We start from the raw sequence: 21,239 nt of genomic DNA, 5'->3' as shown, positions 1-21,239 counted from the left end.
TGTTAGCCTAAAAGTGGTCATTTATACCCCCTATAAACAAGAACCTATTTAGCCTAAGAAATTTAAAACAGGTTCTTATTTTCTAAAATCCTACTATTACATTACAGCTGCATTGCAAGAATCATATTTGAAGCAAAAAAAGCAGATTGCCATTGTTGTAAAAATGTTTTTTAAGGAAAAATGAGTGCAAGATATGTAGACTTACAAAGCATACTAAGCAATATGTAGATCAGCACACCATTATGCATTAAATATTATATATTCTATTCTATTCTATATTCTTAAATGTTTTTTTTTGGGGGGGGGGGTGAGGGGTGGGGTGGGGCTGAAAAAAATAAAAGTATAGGCTAATGACCAACTTGTTTGCAGCTGTGTTTTAACTGTTTTTTTCTCCAGGATTAAGAACCCATTTTAAGAACCTAAATAGCCTAAAATTCTGTTAAGTACCATTTATATAAGAACCTGTTTAGGCTAACTCCTAAAAATGTAGGTTCTTAGTTGCGGGTTTTTACTGTATATATGTCCCTAGTCTGAATTCCAAAACCTGTCGTTCCATGTTTTGAGGAGGAAGTCATGTCGCCGTCAGTGTTTTACTTTTGTATTTGCGCTTTTCTCTGCCGCAGTCACAATTTCAACCTACCGTAAAATTCCGAAAATATGCCCCGGGGCTTATATTTTTCAAAGGCCCTTTTTGAGGGGCTTATTTTTGGAGGGGCTTACCTACAGAGGGAAATTTGCGTTTCAAAATTGATTGGGCTAGCCTTATAGTTGGAAGTAAATTTAAGGTTTTTGCTTTGTTTTACTTTGTATTTGAGGGTAATTTTCGAAGTACAAGCCCCCGGAGGGCTTATATTTGGAGGGTCGATTTAACGGAGGGCTTTTTGCCTTACCGGTTTGGGGGGCTTATATTTGGAGGGGCTTATAGATGGAGGCGCTTATTTTCGCAATTTTATGGTATCTTTGTGTTGTTTGTCAGCATTTCTGCTGTCCTATGTCACTGTTTCAAGGTCATGTTGCTGGTTGGAATTTTTCCCAACACAGGACCTCCTTAAAGGGACTGGTTCACGATAATGCGCATGCACGCAGTTTTTCTCTTCAGAATAAATTTGTTGGGTCAACACTAAATTCGAAATCGCCATTACCGGTACAATCTTTGAAAATCCTTCGTTTTATTCGGACATCCGTCGCTTTGGCTGGTCTAGTTATACTTCGTTTGTGGTGATTAACGTGTGGTTGTGTGGTTTGACTGGTTACGTTTTAAGAAGACGCAAAAAATAATGTTTTGATCATGAGGTTCAAAAGAGCATCGTGGCCGTCCGGCAACAGGACGTTCTCAAGAGTCTTTGGAGATAGAGAAGTTTAGCCTATCGATCTGGTATGGTTCAAGGAGTAGTGTGTGGCCTACGAAAAGAATACAGGACACTTGGAAAGTGGTTAAAGGCATGATTTCGTTCAACTTTGATTTGATTTTTGACTCCGACCTGTAGTTATACCACAACAGGCCGCGCGATCTTCACCGATCTGGTACACTTGAAATGTTCCTTGTATCTTTGCTTTACCATCGTATATGTCTAAGACTTGATGTTTTTAAAATAAATTATTGCCTGAATATTCTGTTTATAATCTAGTTTCTTTATGTGTGCTACTCGATAACATTTGTTTTGTGGAACACTGACCCGATGCAATGGGAATGAATTTGTTCATTTGCTGATAAGCAATTGAAATTTATGCTCAGTTAAGGATAATCTTTATACTCATATGTTGTGTGCTTTTGTCACCGGTCAAGCGCTATTTGTAGGTATTTGCGGGTTTATATAAGGCGAACTGAGAGAACAGTAATAAGATGTTTGTTTACAAATTTTGTTTGCCGATCGGTGACCGCTTTGTTAGCGTGGATACGACCTCGTAAAAATACACGTTGGTAAATGTTTGTTTCAAAGCAGGACAGGGCTGTAAATTTTATTCTTATCGGCTGCAACATATATCTGAGGAGTAGCAAAGAATAAACTTGAATTATGGGGATAAATAAAATCAAACCAAATGCCCGGAAATACTCTCGCGTCGCGAACAATTAATTTGAATTTTGTAAATTTACTTGCATGCATTTAACTCGCTTCCGATTGGTTGAAAAACAATCAGCTACTGTCAGAACTCACACATGCGCATTATCGTGAACCAGTCCTTTTAATGTTCCAAGAGTTGGGGAAGGGTGGTAGTCACAGGTAGAATTGTACCCTAGCTGCATTAGGTTGCTTTTTTGTCCCATTAAATGGGTCATGGATGTGAAACATCGGCGATTCCTTAACCCAAGGATAAGTTTTCCATATCACCCGCTGAAAATGTCATGTTTTGGCTCACACAACTGAGAATACGAAATTTGATCAACAATAGGTGGTTTTCATGCAATCTCGGGAGACACAAATAACAATGGTGAAATGAACAAATGCTGGTGGACAAACAAAACGAGCTAATGAGCAATCTTTTGTTTACCGTCCACCAGCATGGCGGCGATGACGTAACGTGAAAACCACCTATCATTGTCAAAAAACAATCTAAGTGTCAGTTAAAGCGATTAAAATAAATTTAAAGAGCACTGCACCAAAACAATGAACAATGGCCAACGAATTATCTAACCTTCCAAAGATTTAGTGTATGTCCAGTTATCATAAGCTATCCATCTATAATTGACATCGTTAAACCGGAAATAAGGATCCATAATGGTTCCATTGCGGTACAGGGCTGTATGTACATTTCCGGGAACTTCTCCAGCCACGGATATGCTTTTATTTCCATTTCGAACAATCCATGTACCTGCTAGATTGATTTCTATTGCGGCAGAACATATAAGATGAAGATAACTAAATGCGAAAACTAAAATGAAGATCAAATGTCTCATCGCCATCTTGGAAAGTCGAAAGATGATCTCATGTTTACCTCATGAGCCTGTAACCAAAACGATCAGCGGCATAAACAAAATGGCGGCAAATTTCCTTGCTGTTGGTGCAGAGTCTTGAACTCGAAAAATGGCGCCTAAGAAGGAGAAGAAGAAGTGCATTCAGCTTTGTAATGCCCGTCAGATAATCTCTAGCTTCTACGCCAAACTATTTACGTTGCTAAGCTTCATTCGTAAAGTAAAAAAGGAAAGCGGCGAACAACTCATTCAAGATGGCGACCCCGCGGATTACAAGTTTCTTCTTAAATCAACCCTCGTGGCCGTTCCGCGAGATCTGTCGAAAGCCCCGCCATTCAAGCCGAGCAACACGCACTGGTTTACGTTGAAGGAGATAACAAACCGTGTGATAGAGGATGTTTGCCGTTCAAACAAGAGCAATGTTCTCGCTCTCGGCTTTGAGCCCCTCAGAGGGAACGGAAGAAGTGGAACAGTGGCTGGGACTATTGGAATACAGAACAGCTATCCAAATACGATCGTCAGCTACATAAGAACATCCAAAGCGTGGCTGCTGCTTCATAAGCGCGTAGGAGATGATTTGATGATTCATCTGCTACAGAACGTAGCCATGTTTGTAAAGTCCACTTCAAAGTGTTATTTCCAGGTGGCAGGGTTTCCCATAAGCCGTATGTCTCCCTTCACAGAAAAGGGCGTCGATGCACCAGATAAACTCGGCAGCATCAAGCGCAAGAAACAAAAACCTACCGATGAAGGAGAAAAAGCAAGTCTCTCGATGAGGAAATTGCGGAGAGGGGGAAAAAGGATGAGAAGATCTCGCCAAAATTTCGCCAAAGAAAAAGATCACGAAGCGTCGACTTCAGACATTGCTGTTTCTGCTTTTTGCGAAAACACACTTAGGCAAGAACATATTTGTGATGAAGCTGCAAAAAACACAAGCACCTCTCCAGTGACTGCAGCCCAACTCAAACAGCCTAAATCCCGCAAGAGAAGGGCAAGCGACAACTTAAGCGATAACCAAGAACCAACCTCGAAGAAAGCAAAAACGTCTTTAAGCGTTGAAGATTCGCCCTTGTTATTCCCAACAGAGCCCCAAGGAAAATCTCGAAATCTTCCTGTCAGTGATCATACGGTGAGATCTTACTCTACTTCAGATCGTGATAACGTGACTGAGCAACGTGGGAAAAATTCAAATTTCCTTAGTCCAATGAAAGATTGTTGCGAAGATTCCGAGAGGAAGAGAGCAAATCAGAGCGCTGAAATTTCGGTGAGTTCAACAGAGGATGGATTAACAACAGGAAGTGATACTGAAGTTTCACCTTTACTGTTTCCAGAAGAAACTAGTGAAAAATCCACGGAAGAACCAACCTGTAGCACCAGTGTCAGATTGTCGTCAAATGATGATGTAGCCATAGCTTTGTTTCAAGATGACGCTGAGACTGTTGTCCAATGCGTTGATAGTGGCCGAGTTGGAGATGACTTGTGCAGAAGCGACAATAAAGGGATGAAAGCCACGCCGGTGGAAATGAAAGAGGTGCGAAAAAGAAAGAAGCCCGTCTCTGCTGCTGGGGCAAAAGAAGTGGAGAAAACAAATTTAAGGAAAAGGAAGAAACCTTGGAAGTGTCTGTTGAAACTTTTACCACAGCCGGAGCAAGGAAAATCCCCGAGAAAGAAAACATCGGCAACCACGTTTAAAGGTGAAGGCAAACCAGGAAAAATTAACAAAAAAGAATCAAAGAAATTGAGTAAAAGCCAATCAACATCGAAGACGCATCAAGGGATCGGTATGAATGACCTTTACTTGCCACGCACAAGGATATTTTATGCCTCAAATTTCTCACAGAAACTTTCCAAGAAACATGTTATGGAGGCAACGCCCGTCAGTATGAACGGAGCTCGTAAGCTTGTTCATCGCATCTTTCTGGACGGAAGCTGTGTTGGAAATGGTAAAAGTGATGTCCAAAATGCCAAGAACGTAACAGGAACCTCGAGTAACCAAAAGCAAACACCAACTAAGAACGAAAAAGTTACAAAGTGTGTTCAAAATGCCAAGAACGCGTCAGGAGTTTTGAGCAACCATAAACAAACACCAAGCAAGAAAAAGAAGCCATTCCGTCTGCCAAAGAGACTAAAGAGAATAGTCCCCATCTTTTTGACGTTCCTGGCCAGACATCGAAAGTGTCCTTTCCAGGTTCTGTTGAAATATCATTGCACATTCACTGAGAGGAGAGCACGAGTGATAAAGAGTGGCAAGAAGAAAGGACGCCTCTTCAGCACTCCTAAGACGACGATGTGGAGCAAACGTCGTTTGAAAAGACATGGCTCGAAGGGTGTTAAACGCCCGCCTGGTAAGAAGAAAATCAAAGTTGATGTGTTGGTTTATCGACATGTTGTCAGCAACTACACAAGGCATGATCAGGTAAGACAGTCTTGGATATCTGGATTCTATGCCGTGGATTCTTGATACCAGGTACTGGATTTCGGATTCCAAGTCATTAGTGGGATTCCGGACTCCTTGAGCTGTATTCCGGATTCCAAAGCCAAGGATTCCGGATCCAACGAGCAAAAAGATCTCGGATTCCGAATTCCACACGCAAAAATTTCTCGCATTCCGGACCCGATTTTTCTACTTGGGGCCAAATCCTTATTCTCCCATACCGCAAGAAAGAAAGAAGCCCCCAATCCCAATAAGGCTCTGTTGCTTGATTTTTCTGCATCGCCAACATTGCCCAATGCGTGTCCTTGCTGCTAATTAACCACCAACAAAAAGTTTGATTTATGCCGCAGGTTATTCGTTTTCTGGAGTGTGTCTGTCACAAGGTCGTTCCAAAGGAGCTGTGGGGATGTCCACACAATAAGAGAACGTTTCTTCGTAATTTAGCGAAGTTTCTTCGACTTCATCGCGGTGAAAAATTTTCTCTGGGCCAGATGATGGAGGGCATCAAGGTTTCAAAGTGTGAGTGGCTCAAGATGAAAGCAGCGGACAAACGCAAATTTGTTCCACTGTCTGATTCACGAAAGCAACAGCAGCTTCTCTCGCAGTTTATCTGGTGGTTTGTCACGCAGTATCTTATGCCCTTAATCAAAAGCTTTTTTTACATCACAGAGAGCGGAACCAACCGCCAAAGAATTTTCTATTACAGAAAACCAGTATGGAGGACGATCCAGCAGTTTGGTATAAACATGTTATGCGGCGAATTCTTTAAGCCATTGAAGACGAAAGAAGCCGAAAGGCTACTCAGCAGCAAATCATCTTTGGGTTTTTCTCCGCTAAGATTTATACCCAAGAGCTCAACAGTACGTCCCATTACCAACATGAAACACTGCCCGTCAATCAAGGAACTAACCAACGCCCAGAAACAGCAGTCTATCAACAGAAAACTTCAGAATTTGTTTGAAGTGCTGAAATTCGAGAAGGAGCGGAATGCGAAGACCCTGGGAGCCACCTTGTTCGGCAATGACGATCTTTACCGAGTTCTGAAGCCGTTTGCCGAGCGTGTACGCAAGTGTTTGCACGGAAAACCGCTGTTCTTTGTTCACGTGGACGTGAAACATTGCTACGAGTCCATCCCACATCAAAAATTGTTTGATATCATGAAGGGAATGTTTGAGGAGGAGGAGTATTTAATTCGACGCTTTGCGTTGTTACGAATGTCTTCGGGCAAGGTTTTCAGGCAAGTTTTGCGTCAAATGTTACGGTCCAGTTTGATTTATGGGAAAATATTAAAAGGAACTTCTCTGATGGAATTTGCACCTTTTTTGATTTTCCAGGGAATTTTACAAACACGTTAGCAACGTAGATGACTGCCGTTCGTTTCCAGATTTCTTCCAGTCCTTGATAACCGCGTGGAAACTGAAGCGAAACGTAGCAGTGGATCAAGTATGGTACTTAACGGAAGACCGCGACAAACTGATTAACTTGCTAAAGGAGCATGTCTTTAACAACATCGTGAGAATTGGAAACAACTATTATCAACAAATAAAGGGTACGTATTCGCTGAAGATTTACTATTTCTATACGATTTGTTTCTTTGTTTTGGTCGCCCAAGTCGTAAGGTTGAACGTTCCTTCGCACTTCGTTCTGTACGAATAGGATGATATTTTTCCAAGCTGGCACCCCTTATAATGATTCCTTTAATCTTTTTCATCGCGTTGTAGACTTTGCGCTTTTCACCTGCTTGTTACCAGTTCCATGTTTCCCGCGCGTGGCACTGTGTTTAATGTTTTCCCGCGCTTAGCAATGGTTGCAATGTTTCCCGCACTTTGCAATGGCAGTGGCTGTAATGTTTCCCGCGCTTGGTAACAGCTGTACGTTTTTCTCATTTGGCAATGATTGAATGTTTTTCCACGTTTGGCATTGGGAGTATCTCTTTCCACGTTTGGCAATGGGTGTAATTTTTTCCGCCCTTGGCAAGAGGTGTATGATTGTGTTTTTATGCTTGGCCGTGTTTGGAAATTGGTGCAATTTTTCCCGTTAGTTAATGTTTTCCCACCCTTGGCGATGACTGTGCGTGTTTCTCGCGCTTGGCAGTCGATTCATGTATTTTCCCGCTCTCGGCAATGGGTGAATATTTCTCCGCACTTGGCCCTACGCGTATGTCTCCCCAGCTATCATTTAAGTCTTTTAACGATCGGCCACACAGCTGGAACCCTAGTGTTGATGCCCGCTGTTAGCCCATTCGCACTGCAGTGCTGTACGCCGAGTTTATAAAAATTTCTAGATTATCCGACCTACATCCACTGAGATGAATGTGATGCCTTATACCTTGTAACTGGTTGTTTCCATGAACCAATTCGTGCTTTTTCAAAAACATTCTAAATAAAACCTTCCCTGTTCGCAATCCCAATTTGTTGCTTAAGATGGCGGCCAAAACTAAACAAAGTTTAATCCTCACACAATAACTAAACACACCCAGTGGAGAACGCTATCCATCTTATTAACGACTAGGGCCTGGATCTGATTGATCAACTATCAATTAGAAGTTTAAAAACTAAAACCCACATCGAACGGCTAACTTACGTAGTAACTTAAATACCCTGTAGTCACACTCTCACTTCCAAACTGATTTTTTTGTTTTCTACTTTACTAAGAGATATGTCGCTTGGCATGTTTGCCGACAGTGCGCTCATTTAACCCCCCCCCCCCCCCTCCACCTCCCCCCGCTCGCTGTCGCTCTCTCTTTCTCCCCCTCCCCCTCTCTCTCCATTAGTGCTCCATCTTACGGGTATTTAAAGCTACATGGAAAGGGAAGGAGTCGAAAGATCGATTTATGGTCACACCTGAGAATGGAACTCGGGACGTCCCGCACAGAAGGTCGCCCACTAACCATCTGTCTTAATCCTTAAACGCACGTTTTATCTCCCTTCGTTAGGGATAGCGCAAGGGTCCATCTTGTCCACAATGCTTTGCGGCTATTTCTACAGTGACATGGAGAAGACTCACCTCTCAGAGATTTCCCAGGATCCCGACTCCCTCTTACTTAGATGGGTGGACGACTTTCTATTCATCACTCCACACCAGATCCTGGCCTCCAAGTTCTTAAATGTCATGCATAACGGAATACCTGAGTATGGCTGCTTTATAAATCGTGAGAAAACGCTGACCAACTTTGACGCAGTCACCGACGATGGAGAGCAAGTGAAGAACGTTTGCGCGAGCACAAGATTTCCATGGTGTGGTTATCTTTTTGATACAGTCACTCTCGAAGTTCGTTGCGATTTGTCGCGATATACGGGTGAGTCACGCGGTTAATGTACTTTTCTCGTGGCTACAGTTCTTTTGGCGTATAGGTGGTTTTCCACAGTCGCGTAATTTTGACATGCGTAAGGACCATAGTTACGAGAGGAGACTGGTTATGAAAGCCGGCAAACATCAAACCTGAAAACAGCGGTGCTGAAGTTTATACTGGAAGTTTTCTGACCGTGCACAATCCTTTGATTTTTGTTCAAAAATTGTGACTGAATAAATTAATGCGATGTTTCTATTGGTCAGTAAGTTCAAAGTGATAGGAATGCTATTAAACGCTGTACACGGTCAGGTCCAAAAAGGCTAACAAAAAACATATAACAAAGAAGTCTGTCGGGCCTCATAACCATTGTACTTTATTTACTATTTAAGGACGAAAACTTTAACTGGTTTTACGTGCGTAAATAAATTAGGGACGATGTGTGAAACGCGGGAAAAAATGATTGACATATGCTGTGTCGGAAGGGGCGTGAAATATCACTCACTGTCCTACTGGCCAATTATCATGACGTCACCGGTATAATTTTCGACCGGTGAATTTCGCGACAAACAGGTATAAAAAGTGCTTCAAAATGGCAAAACCAAACATTAAAAAAAATTAAGGACATTTAGAAAGTCTACTCGGGTAGGCGGGTGCCCCTTCTACCCTGGACAACTTTTCTTCATATAAACGGGACCTAAGACAACTAAGTAAACGCCCGTGCGGCTTCTAGTTCTTTGTTGGAGATGCTCACTGTTTCTTTGGCATCCATATAGGACTCCCTTTAAGGGACACTTTGTCAGTGGCCTTGGACGCGCATCCTGGTCAAGCCCTACGCTGGAAGCTCCGCTACTCAGTGCGCCCGAAGTGCCATCCATTACTTTTGGACAACAATCTGAACTCGCGCTGGACCGTCCTGTTGAATGTGTACCAGTTGTTTCTTCTAACAGCATATAAGTTTCACACCTATGCTAAAGAGCTGCCAAAGGGCGAGTGTTCTTTATTTAGCTTAATAGTAGTGATGATGATGATGATGATTATAGTAATAGCAATTCCTTTTTATACCCTTAGCAGTATTCGTAGCGCAAAGGCTAGTGGGGCCGAGCCCAGTCATATCCGGGTGGATAAAATGCCGAACCCCTCGAATACGCGTCAAACGCTCCATTATCCGCCAAAGTACTTTCCGTCCAACCCTCGACTGACTGGTAAATTCTAACATAAGCTGCACGCTCTCCATTAAATTTTTCCTCGTGAAAGAGTTCCAACCTTCGAAATGACCCATGTTGGCCCGATATATAGATGATATTTGATAGCTGCGCGGAGGTAAGAATTCTCTCTTCCAGTGCTGACAAATATTTGACGCGTGAACGTAAGCTATTAAATATTTTTCAACACGATAAGAGAAACTTCGAATAAAGTTCATTGTATGAACACCAAACAAATATCAAACCATTTCAATTTCAAATGTTTTTGGCTCCGAAAGTGCGATTTATTATGCTACCATGGCAACGGTAATATTTTCACGCGTGAAGATATTACACAGATTAAGAGTCACGTTAACCACGGCAAACGTGAATTTGTACCACGTGACTAAGTTTCGCCTTTTGTTGTGCTTTACTTTTCATTGCTTCTACCCCGTTAAAATTAGTACCTTCACGTTATTTTTGTCTATAACAACTGTTTTGGACTGTTAGCTGCACGTTTTCTATTTTGAGAAATTGCCAACTTGAATCTGATGTTTACCGTTTGCTTAAACGCGCTCTCAATCACTCTATTTACAGTCACGTTAACGGCAAACGGCAAACGTGAAATTGTACCACTTGACCAAGTTTTCCCTTAATTTGTGCTTTACCGAGCATTACTTCTACCCCAAAATTAGTAGCTTCACGTTATTTTCGTCTATAACAACTGTTTTGGACTGAGCTGCACGTTTTCGATTTTGAGAAATTCTTAACTTCAATCTGACGTTTGCCGTAAACGTCACTCTAATTCTCTTTATTATGTTTTCGCGCGAAAGCTCACCTGGTTTTTCATTTGTGTTTAAATAATAAGCTCACTAACCGGAACTCTTGATCTCTGGGTAAACATTCGTTAATTGGCATCGTACCAGTTGCCTCAATTACAATCTTTCCCAAAGGTTTTAGAACTTACACAAGCAGCAGATTAGTCAACCCAAAAACTTTCCTTTAGATGGTGTCGTTGATGGAAGGAGTTCCTTACCAGATAGTATTCCTTTCTTAGGCCGATTCTTCTTAAGACAACTGGAGCTAACACCTTAGTTTGGCTTGACAAATGAGTAAGAAATGGGAAAACAAGAAGTAACTAACAGGCTTTGAATTCCCGGTGGGGGGAACTCCCTATGATGGCCTATACGGGGAGGCTCCGCCCGAAAGGGGTACCTTTTTCAGTCTTCAGGTTTATGAAAGGGTACCGTAGGGATTTCACAAGTTGAAGTATATGAAAGGGGAGGGAAATTTGTTATTTGGGTCTGTGAGGAGGCCGAAAAGGGCTAACAGATGAATTTTATGGCTTTAAAAAGTCGAGAAAGCGTTCTATTTTTGTGAAGTTAAAAGGGATGCATAGTTCTAAACAAGGTATGTGAAAGGGAACCATTTGTCGATAGAAGGTATACGGGAATTGTACCTTTTTCGTGAAAAATGGTTTATAAAAGGGTAAGGGGCTGGACCTCGGGGCAGAGCCTCCCCGTATAAACAGTTGTTGAATACCCACCGGGTAACTAACTGGCTTTGAATGTCCCTTCGGTGGGGCAGATAAAACTAATCTTCTGTTTATGTTACACAACTGGACTAGACAAATCACATCAGGGTAATAGCTTAATGTTTTGGTTTAACAAAGGGGGCTGATCAAAGACATAATTATTATCGATAATGCTCTTAAAGGTAACCACCTGCATGGATCCCATCATGTTCCCATGGTTACTAAATTTACAATGTGAAATAAACAAGCAAACATGGCGCAATCGCAAGTGCGTCTAAAATTAGAAGAAAGACAAAAATGGCAAGAATTTCACTTCTCACCAAAAATTATAAACAACTAACAGAATTCAAAATGTATTTCACGTTTATTGCTCAGCTGCAAGTGGTATCAGACTGCAAAATGGAATTGTCCGGAAAAAATTAAAAGCACTTTTATCTATTTTGTTTTTTTTTTAATTCTACTTTGCTGTAAGCCCAATATAGTAAGCGAAACGTGCGTAGTTAACGCTGTGAAAAACGTTTTCATTTTTTCTCGTACTACGTCGGCCATCTTTAAATATTACACATTTGTCGATTTCAAGCTAACCTGTAATCAAAAACAAGCAAACATGGCGCAATCTCAAGTGCGTCTAAAATTAGAAGAAAGACAAAAATGGCAAGAATTTCACTTCTCACCAAAAATTATAAACAATTAACAGAATTCAAAATGTATTTCACGTTTATTGCTCAGCTGCAAGTGGTATCAGACTGCAAAATAGAATTGCTTTGGGGAAGCCTGCGCACAGCAGATGTATTTCCGGTCGTCGCTTCTCTCCCTCCAAAAAATACTGGAGAGAGCGACGACTGGAAATACGTCTGCTGTTCGCAGGCTAAAAGCTGGATCGAAGCAGACCAATTTCGATATATTTAAATTCATACGTGGCTCCTAGGATTGGGGGAATAAAGCAAAGAAATGTGTTATTCATTGCTGAGCCTCAAGATGACTTCATTTTATGCCTCGGGGCCTCGAAGCTAAAAACATACTTTAAAATACATCAAAATTGATTCGTCCCTCAAAACAGTCCCATAGTGCACTTCGAGACAACAACGACCCTTTCTCTCCGCAACCAGTCAAAATAGAGCGTTTTCGCATATCGTCAAGGCTGCCATCTTGGTGTCCCAAAACAGTGAAACGGCGGCCATGTTAATGTCCCAAACCGATCCTGTGCGAGTTGAAAACTTTTCTTAAGTAAACGCTTTTTTTGTCCAATAAATTTGCGTAGATGCTGACCACGTGAGTGAAAACGTTCTATCGCCAATAATAAACAGATATAAGTTCCACTTTATGAGGCCTGCTATTAAATAATTCCCCGGTGGATCAATAGAGCTTTTGTGTAATGTTTAGTACCGAACTGGAGTGTTTATCACGTTTAAAGCATAAGTTGTAGCCTGGCAGCTGGGCAATTATATAAACTGGAAACAGTGAGCTTCTTAAAGTTAACTTTTCCGTTAATCTGGTTGTTCGCCTTAAAATCCCTAGGTTTGGGATTATTTTGGCTAAGAAATTAAAAGGAGAACCGAAACTTTTTTCAATCAGACATTGAGATGATCATAAAGCATCTTTTTCTTCTCTAGTCATTCGTGAATTGTTGGACGTTTACGAGCTTTTTCTTACTAACTACTGGCGAATCGCCTGCACTTTCTTGCAAGACAATTTTTCATTACATAAATTTCCTTTAAATGACTTTTCGCTCTCTTTTCATTTTTTATGTATTTTTAAATGAAGGTACATCAAACCAATATCCAAAAGCGTCTTTCCTTTTGAAAATTGTCAACACCATAATGCACCAATATTGTCCGGAAAAAATTAAAAGCACTTTTATCTATTTTTTTTTTTTTAATTCTACTTTGCTGTAAGCCCAATATAGTAAGCGAAACGTGCGTAGTTAACGCTGTGAAAAACGTTTTCATTTTTTCTAGTACTAGGGCGGCCATCTTTAAATATTACGCATTTGTCGATTTCAAGCTAACCTGTAATCAAAACTGATTTTTTTTCCATTTATTTTACGAAACAAGCTGTTAATTCATTATGGTTCAGTTTACATGTTCATAGCCTGTTGCTGGACATTTGTTGACATAGATATTATATCCGCAAATAGCCAGACCAGGTGTAAGTCGTTTGTTAACGCATTGTCCATGAAAGAAAAAGCTTTTATTGAATGTTACGCTTTCAAATGCAAGCGATGCCGTGTTTGTTTTTCAAAAAACTTAATGGTTTCTCATTGTTTTGGCCCAGCAACACATATCCTTTCTATTCTTGTATCGGCCGAAGCTTTTTTTCGGATAATGAGGATATCAAATGCTTGTTTTGCTAATTTATACTGCAAATTTAGAATACTTACTTTCTTAAAGCATAATTCCGGTTGTCTCGGATTTTTTCCATTTTCCATGGGTCTAAATGAAGTAAAAATGAACTGTCAAAATCCTTCTTTTGTAGGGAAAATGTTTCAAACGGAAAAATTTATGTTTTTCAATAGGAGCCGAGTGTCATTTACTGGAATTATTTTTGGGAAAAAAAGGGTGTGGGGTTTTAACAGGTGTTGCCTAAAACTGTGTTTTTTTTTTATTAAAGCAATTTCAATTTATATTATGGGCCTCAGCTCTGCCCCGTGACTTACTATTGTGATTTGTTATTGTGAGTTTTATTTTTGGAATTCTGGATAGTGAAGTGAAAAGCGAACGCGGATTTGAAACATATCCTGATATGATAAAGAACGTTAAGCATCAAGTGATAGTAACCAAAATACGGATTTCTTGCCAGTTATACCCGGTTCAAACGTTGCATTTTACATGTGCCTAATATGAGGAATAAAATATTGTTCATTCTCACTCTCATTCATTTTCATGCATATGCATTAGATTCGGCACATCTGAAATGCAAACTTTGAACCGGGCCTAGCTACTACCCATTGAAACCGAGCGTTACAAGAGACTGTGCTCCTTTCGTCCTTGTTAAGAGACTGTGCTCCTTTCGTCCTTGTTAAGAGACTGTGCTCCTTTCGTGAGTCATCCGAAATCGGTGTAGCCTGTATAACAGATGTTACTTTTTCGCGTTTTTGAGGCAAGCGAAGGCAATCACCAAGCGAGCGAGGAGCGCCAGACACGCGCGATGGGAAGAGCTCCTTCCCCTTCCCGCGCGTCTGTTATGCAGGCTAAAATCGGTGATTTTTTTCATCAATTGTGGAAATGTTATCACTCTTCTTTTTCTCGTCTAAGGGGTATCTCCTCTGAGAGCCTTTATTCGGTAAACAATAATTTCATGAATATGTCCTCCAAGCCAATATCTTTACATCTCTTGACCATGAACGGTGAAAAAATTCTCATTAATCTAAGGGCCTCTTCTATTGAAAATATTCTGAATTGTTATAAATTTGAACTTCAGCATTCGTTAATACGAGTTACTCAGAAGCCGTACATATCCTTTTAGTTTTCTGTGTTTTTGCTTCTTTTCAAATGTACCAAGAGGGCGGGCAACTTTCAGCACGCCCTAAATAGTCTGTGCCAGACGGGCGAGTAGCAAAAAGGCGAACGAACGAAAAACGACGGGACGAGAGAGAGGGGGAGAGCCTGTAAGCATCTTTTTAAATACTTCAGTCCGCCCACTTCCAGAAAACCGTTTGCCGTATCAAAATCTCAAATGTGCGTGTAGGAGGATTTCATTCGCTCGCCGTGCTTGTTAGACTCTGCGCTTGCGAAGCCAAGTGATTGACGTAAGTGTTTACTTAAACTGTCAAAATTGATTAATCATAGGGTGTACCAGAAGCTGGTATACCGGAATGAAGTATTGAAAACAATGCTTACAGGCCCCACTTCCACGTCTCCACCCAGCCCCCGTGCGACTTTGGCACAACTTTTCTCGATCCGTTTTTCGTACAATCTTTGAGCCTGGAACAGGCTACGCCTTTAATATATGTTGATGCTCATCCCCACGTTAAACTCGCTACATTTGCCAACGTGGCCGCCCTTAAGTTCTAACGATCTTGCGTAAAAATAGACGACTGTGAGAGTACAGTTGTATTCAGGCGATTGTGGTCGCCCCAATCCGGTCCGGATTGCCCCGCATCGTATCAGAGGTGTTTCCATACAATCATCTTGATTGCCTCGACTCATCTTGAAACGAATCGGTGCTGACGTCATTTAAGAAGATCCGTACGATTAATTGGGACAATGCAGAAAATTGCCCCAAAAATCTAGGAGGTCAAGACGATGCCGGGGCGATTAAATGGAAGCCAGGCTTTCAAAAGCCCGCTTACAATGAGTACAGCATAACAAACAGTACCGCTGCTGAAATTACCGACAGGACCACGGAAAAATACTTTACTGCAATAGTCACACAAATAACAGAACTTTATGACTTCATATTTGAAGTTCACAGTGAGAATCGAACATGTTAATAAAGTTTTTCTTTTCTTTGTCTTTTTTAGGGCGCCAGCCGAAGGATAACCCTTCATTCTTTTGCGGTTTACTGGTTGATGTTGCACAGTACTTCCATTCGACAAGTTTGCGTAAGTCTCGACAGCTATCCCCTGATAACGCCGCATTTTCGTTGGACGAATATGAGGTCACCTGGCTGTGTTTTCACGCCTTTCGCACATGCTTGCAGAGAAAGCAGTCCAGGTATAGGGAACTCTTGAGGTTTCTCAAAATGGGATTGTCGCGTCTTTGGAGAGGCAACCAAGAACTGAAGAATGTCACAGCCATCTCGGAACACGCAGTATTTAAAAACATTCGTTGATTTCTGCCATTCTGTGTAGCGGCTCGATAGACTTCATTAGAGCGACGTTTGGTTGGGCTTTACTTGTCTCATCCGCTGGGCACAGAAATTGAAAGTTCCGGGAACGAACGGGATGTCGTGCGTCCAGACTCCGGTCGGAACAAGTGGTCAAATGGCGTTATTTGGGTTTCTTGACGCGTATCTAGACTTCTTTTAGTTCCCATATAAAATATGTGAATGATGACTAGGTTACAGGTTTACAGGAAACAGGGTTTAGCTTATATTCCAGGCTTCATTTGTTCAAAAGCTGGATAGCGCTATCCAGTGGATAAATCTTAGGGAAACCAATTGCGCTATCCCGGGGATAAAGATTTATCCGGTGGATAGCGCTACCCGCCTTTTAAACAACTGGGGCCAGGTTCTTTTTTCGGCCGACCGAGGCCAAACAAAAAATATTGCAAACATTTAGAAACGTACCACAAAGTTTTCATTTTCACAAAGAGAAGTTTGACGCTTTGACAGCAGATTGATAACTTGCTGATTTTCCTGGAAAGTTTCATAAGAGGTTGCCAATTGAAGTGCCGTTAAAGCAGGAAAATGTCAAGTTTTTAACACCATTTTTCAAAGAAATCTCCAATTCTCTGTTTGATTTGTAGAGTAAAGAAGTCGTTGATCTTATTTTAAAGAGATAAAAATATGTTCACTCTCATATGCTATCCCTTTGCATCATTTTCATTGGCGTCATCTTACTGCACCCAAATTTTTCCGCATGGCTAGCCTGCAAAACAGTCGGGTTTTTTCTCAAAATCAGTAAAGAAATCGGTAGAGCTTGGCGTAAGAGTCTTACGCGCGCGAAACGCGCGAGCCTTACACGCCCTGCACGCTCATCCCAAACCCAGTCTCGCTAAGTCTCGCTGTCCGTTTTCAGCCTCGTTCCAGGCCTTTTGCTTGACTGCTCGCGCGTACTTGAATACGCAAAATACGGACTGTTTTGGTTGTGAAGACAAAGACGGCGGACATTTTACTCGTTCCAAGAGTAAGAACTAGGCGAAATAAAAGCTAAAAACGTGGCAAGAACAGCAAGAAGACAACTCGAAGGGCGACATGTGCTATTTGGAGAATATTTTCGGAGCTGGACAACCCTAAACGTGCACTATCGAAGGTGAACTTAACATCGATGGAGGTAAGCATGTTTTAGCTATGTTTTGTTAAACTAGGAATTATTTTGAATGAATAATAAAACAATTACTGAATTCGGCTTTCGTATCGCATGAAGAATTATGGAGATCTCGGAGGGTGTTATCCGCCTCGGCCTACGGCCCCGACGGATAACACCCTCCTCGATCTTCACATTCTTCATAAGATACTAAGCCTCATTCATTAATTGCTAAATAATTGAATGGGGAAGATTTATCCTTCAAATCTTAACTGTTTGTTTGGGTGGAAGTACTATGTTCAGGCCAGTAGCCTGTTTAAATTTACATACAAATGCGTTTTAAAAAATTACAATCCGTCCTAACAAAGCTTGTAAATATCGACGATACCTTGTTCAAGACCTTAGGACAAACATTTCGACTCCGTTGGTATACCTTATACACTGTAGCTATAGATTAGGGGAATATCCTCTCCTGGCCCTACTACTACTACTACTACTTGCAAGATCGGGAGATACCTGTTTTGTGAAGACACATGTGTTCTACGCATTACCAAAAGGCAAACCTCAGAGGCGGATCCAGAAAATTCAGAAAGGGGTGGCCGGGACAATTGCCAGCTATACAGATACTTTTATTTTTCTGAGAATTCTATAAAAAAAATACAAAATTTCAAAGAAAAAAGGTGGTCGCGGCCGCCTCGGATTTGTGGTCAACCAACATTTTTTTGGGCCATTAAGAATAAAGAGTAGAAAGGCTTATTGCTTTGGCTCTTTTTTATCGTAGAATCACACCTTTTAGCCGGAAAAATCTGAGGATTATAATTAATATTTATCCTCTTAATTTTCGCCATTGTTTTAAATGTGACAAATTCAGCCTTTCTTCGTGCGGAAAAGAGCTGCTAATTTTGTCTTTGACGCTTTGTAAGCCTCCAGAGTTATTACTATGATAACTATAAAACACAGCTGTAAACGTGGTCTTTGGAGTGTTAAAATTACATTATATTCACACTGGTTTGTCGCACTAAAACTCCTTTTGAAGGCTCGTTCGCAGAGAATAGAACAAGGACTACTCAACAATACGTTCCAACTGGAATTTTGTGGCTTTTGTAGTATGCTGTACATGTGTATATCTATATATTATGTATTGTACTGGACATTTGAAAATTATGACTGAGCCAGAGAGTGCATGTACTGATCAGCTTCAAGAAAGTATTGACTGATGTTGAATAGATCACCTGGATTCTTTAACGTAGCTGTTACATTGCAATTTTTGCCTCAATAACTTAAAAGCCATTTCTTGAGCACTCATTCTTCTAATACTTTAATAACGGTTGCTATATAAGCCACTAACATGCATTGTTGAGGCTTTCATTCATTGATCGTCTCTATATCTAGAAATGTATTTGGCAAGGTCATTCATTTTTACTTAACACCATGCCAAAAGAGAAAAATTGCACACAGCTGGTATTACATCAGTACATGTACCCAGAAAGTTGACAGTGTAAGCTAAATCTTTCCTCTTTTGAGAGCCCCCCTCAAGAATGCAGTCAGCTACACAAATCCTTCCGTTTGGGATATATTAAGGGGAATTTTTGGTATTTTTATTCTGTTGTTCGTTTCAGCCAGTTGGATTTCACCGTTACAAAAACATGATCATAACAGTATCATTGCGTCGGCCTTGTAGCCCACCCACATATATAGATATATAAAATGAAAGACTGGCTGTTTTTTTTTTTCTCGGAGAAATCACATACAGTTTTGAAACGCGTCAACAACGCCTCTATGTGAAAAAGAAGGTATTTCACAGCCACTTAATAATTTCTTATATTGATTCAGAATTATTTCGATCTCTCTTTCTTCTAAAAATAGCATCCGCTGGTTTACGAAAACAATTAAAAAAGAAACTGCCCCCACAGCAAAGTATAAAAAAGTGTGAGAAATGATTCTTTTTTGGCATGTAAATCGTTCGAGATATAATGTAAACAAATGCCAGGTTTTACAGGTGCTTGGGAAACAGTTTCTGTCTAAATTTCTGTCTTAACTGGATCTTTCTGTCAAATGGAATTCAGATCTGCCAGACGAAAGCATTAACTGATGTTGTATTGGCAGACTGGAACCTTCAAAGTCTGTCATTATCACGCGTGTTCGATGCGCTTTAATACTCATTGTAGCCAATATTCCTTCAGCGGCGTTCACTTCTTCTAAAAACCAAATTTTACTTTTTTCCCTTTGGCTGTAGTTGCTTCAAGTTGATGTAATTTTTAGATTGAAATAGGCTAAAAAAAAATCGACAGTCGAACCTCGACAAAATAAGCCCGTTTATAACGACCACCCGAGGGAAAATTAGCCTGCGTAGCCAGCGTTTCCAATCGATTTATTGCGCGAAAGTTTGAGCGGGAGCTCTCGTCCCAACTTTCTCGACGAACTCGCGAGGAAACGCCCGATACGCAGGCTAAGGGAAATTCTTCGCCCCGGGCTTAGCAAAATGCCTAGAATAGCGGATATGCACCCTCGTTGAAACGAACGATTAGGCACTTCGTTTTAATAATCGGGGTTTCACCATAACAGGAACTGTCCTTCAAGGAAACTCATAATTTTGCCAGAATAAAAGCGGAGGGGGATCTAGAGAAGGGGTCCCCTCCCCCTCCCAACACCACCCAACCTTCTTATCCTAAAGTCTGGATGAGCGGGCGTCCCGACTTACTTCACGATCTTAATTGGCCTCTGGTTAGCGGGAATGGCCGGCATGCCGTGAAGAAGAGAACGGCGTAAAAAAGTAATCGAAGCAAGAGAAAAACACGCTCTCCCTGCTCTCCGTTTCCTTCTCTTTTTCTCATCATTTCTATTTTTTCCCTTTTCTATCCTTCTTTCTTTTTCTGTTTTTTTTTTTTGTTTTGTTTTGTTTTGCTTTTCTCCACTTTCTGTTTCACCTACTCCCCACTTCATGCCTGAACGCCTAAAACAGGCCATATCAATTGTTTTAATCAGAAAGAGTAATCCAATCTTAATCTCGTTATCTTCCGATAATCCCCTTAGCTACACTGATATGTTTTAGCTTTACCTTTTCAGAATTTTACTAGTATCCAATTTAGTTGCATATTAGGAAGAATTAATTAATCCGGGAATGGTATGCAAAAATTAAGGTATCTGCTCAGTGGTGATAGTGTCAAATGGATTATCGAGAGGAAGAACACACTTTAGACTCTTTTAATGGCTTACGCCTTCTTCTTTTCTTTTTTCTTTTTTTTTGTTTTTGTTTTGTTTTTAAGAAAGGAATGAGCATAAGAAGCCATTGTTCCTCTATTCTACTTACCAATAGGGATTTCTCGGGGAATTCCGCAGAACTGAAAGGTTATTTAAGAATATATATTAGTGACACAAACTTGTCCTTCTTCTTAACTGGATTTTATTTTAAGTAACACTCAAAATAGCTGATGAAAGCAGTAAGTGTGTTAGAATTAAGGTTCGCCTTGACCTTTATGTGGGATGTGAAAAGAGCTAATCCATTTAATTAAATAATACAAAGAGACCAGCTAGACCAGAGAGAAACATTTCTTTGACGTTGTCTCGGTATGACTCCAGTTTTTTATGTGCTTTAAGTAGTTTATCCAAATATGTTTCTTCCTTGCGTACTACCGCCTTATCTAAGGGCTATCCACTTTTCTACGCTGCGACAACTTGGGTATGATGAAACAATCTTTCTTGTGTTTATATCAATAAAATACTCTGAGTATTTGGCATGTCACCGAATTTAAATTCTAATGGCCATCTTACGATTCCTACAAATGATACGTCAGTTACATTGATAAAATGTTACAATAACTACTCTCCTAACTCTCGGAAATGACTACCTGTATTTTCGAATCCCTCATAATACATTCTGTTCCTCTCCCCTCTCTGTTTTCTTAAGCTGTTCACTGTTTTTAGAACTGAAAGAGCATTTAATAATTTCGAATGACGGTCAAACTACATTTCGCCCCAT

At 40.7% G+C, this 21,239-nt stretch overlaps 1 protein-coding gene across 1 annotated transcript; it reads left to right on the top strand.

Annotated features, from left to right (window-relative positions):
• The first annotated feature begins 3,023 nt into the window (after positions 1 to 3,023).
• LOC140948178 (telomerase reverse transcriptase-like) lies at positions 3,024 to 16,311 on the top strand. Its single transcript, XM_073397400.1, has 6 exons — positions 3,024 to 5,327; positions 5,696 to 6,582; positions 6,680 to 6,894; positions 8,281 to 8,643; positions 9,411 to 9,623; positions 15,815 to 16,311. Exons 1-6 carry the CDS (start codon positions 3,024 to 3,026, stop codon positions 16,123 to 16,125), a joined length of 4,293 nt encoding a protein of 1,430 aa, XP_073253501.1. The 3' UTR covers positions 16,126 to 16,311.
• Positions 16,312 to 21,239: the final 4,928 nt, after the last annotated feature.

The sequence above is a fragment of the Porites lutea genome, chromosome 9, assembly GCF_958299795.1.
Source record: "Porites lutea chromosome 9, jaPorLute2.1, whole genome shotgun sequence".
NCBI classification, from domain to species: Eukaryota; Metazoa; Cnidaria; class Anthozoa; order Scleractinia; family Poritidae; genus Porites; species Porites lutea.
This window is presented reverse-complemented; position numbering and strand designations above follow the sequence as displayed.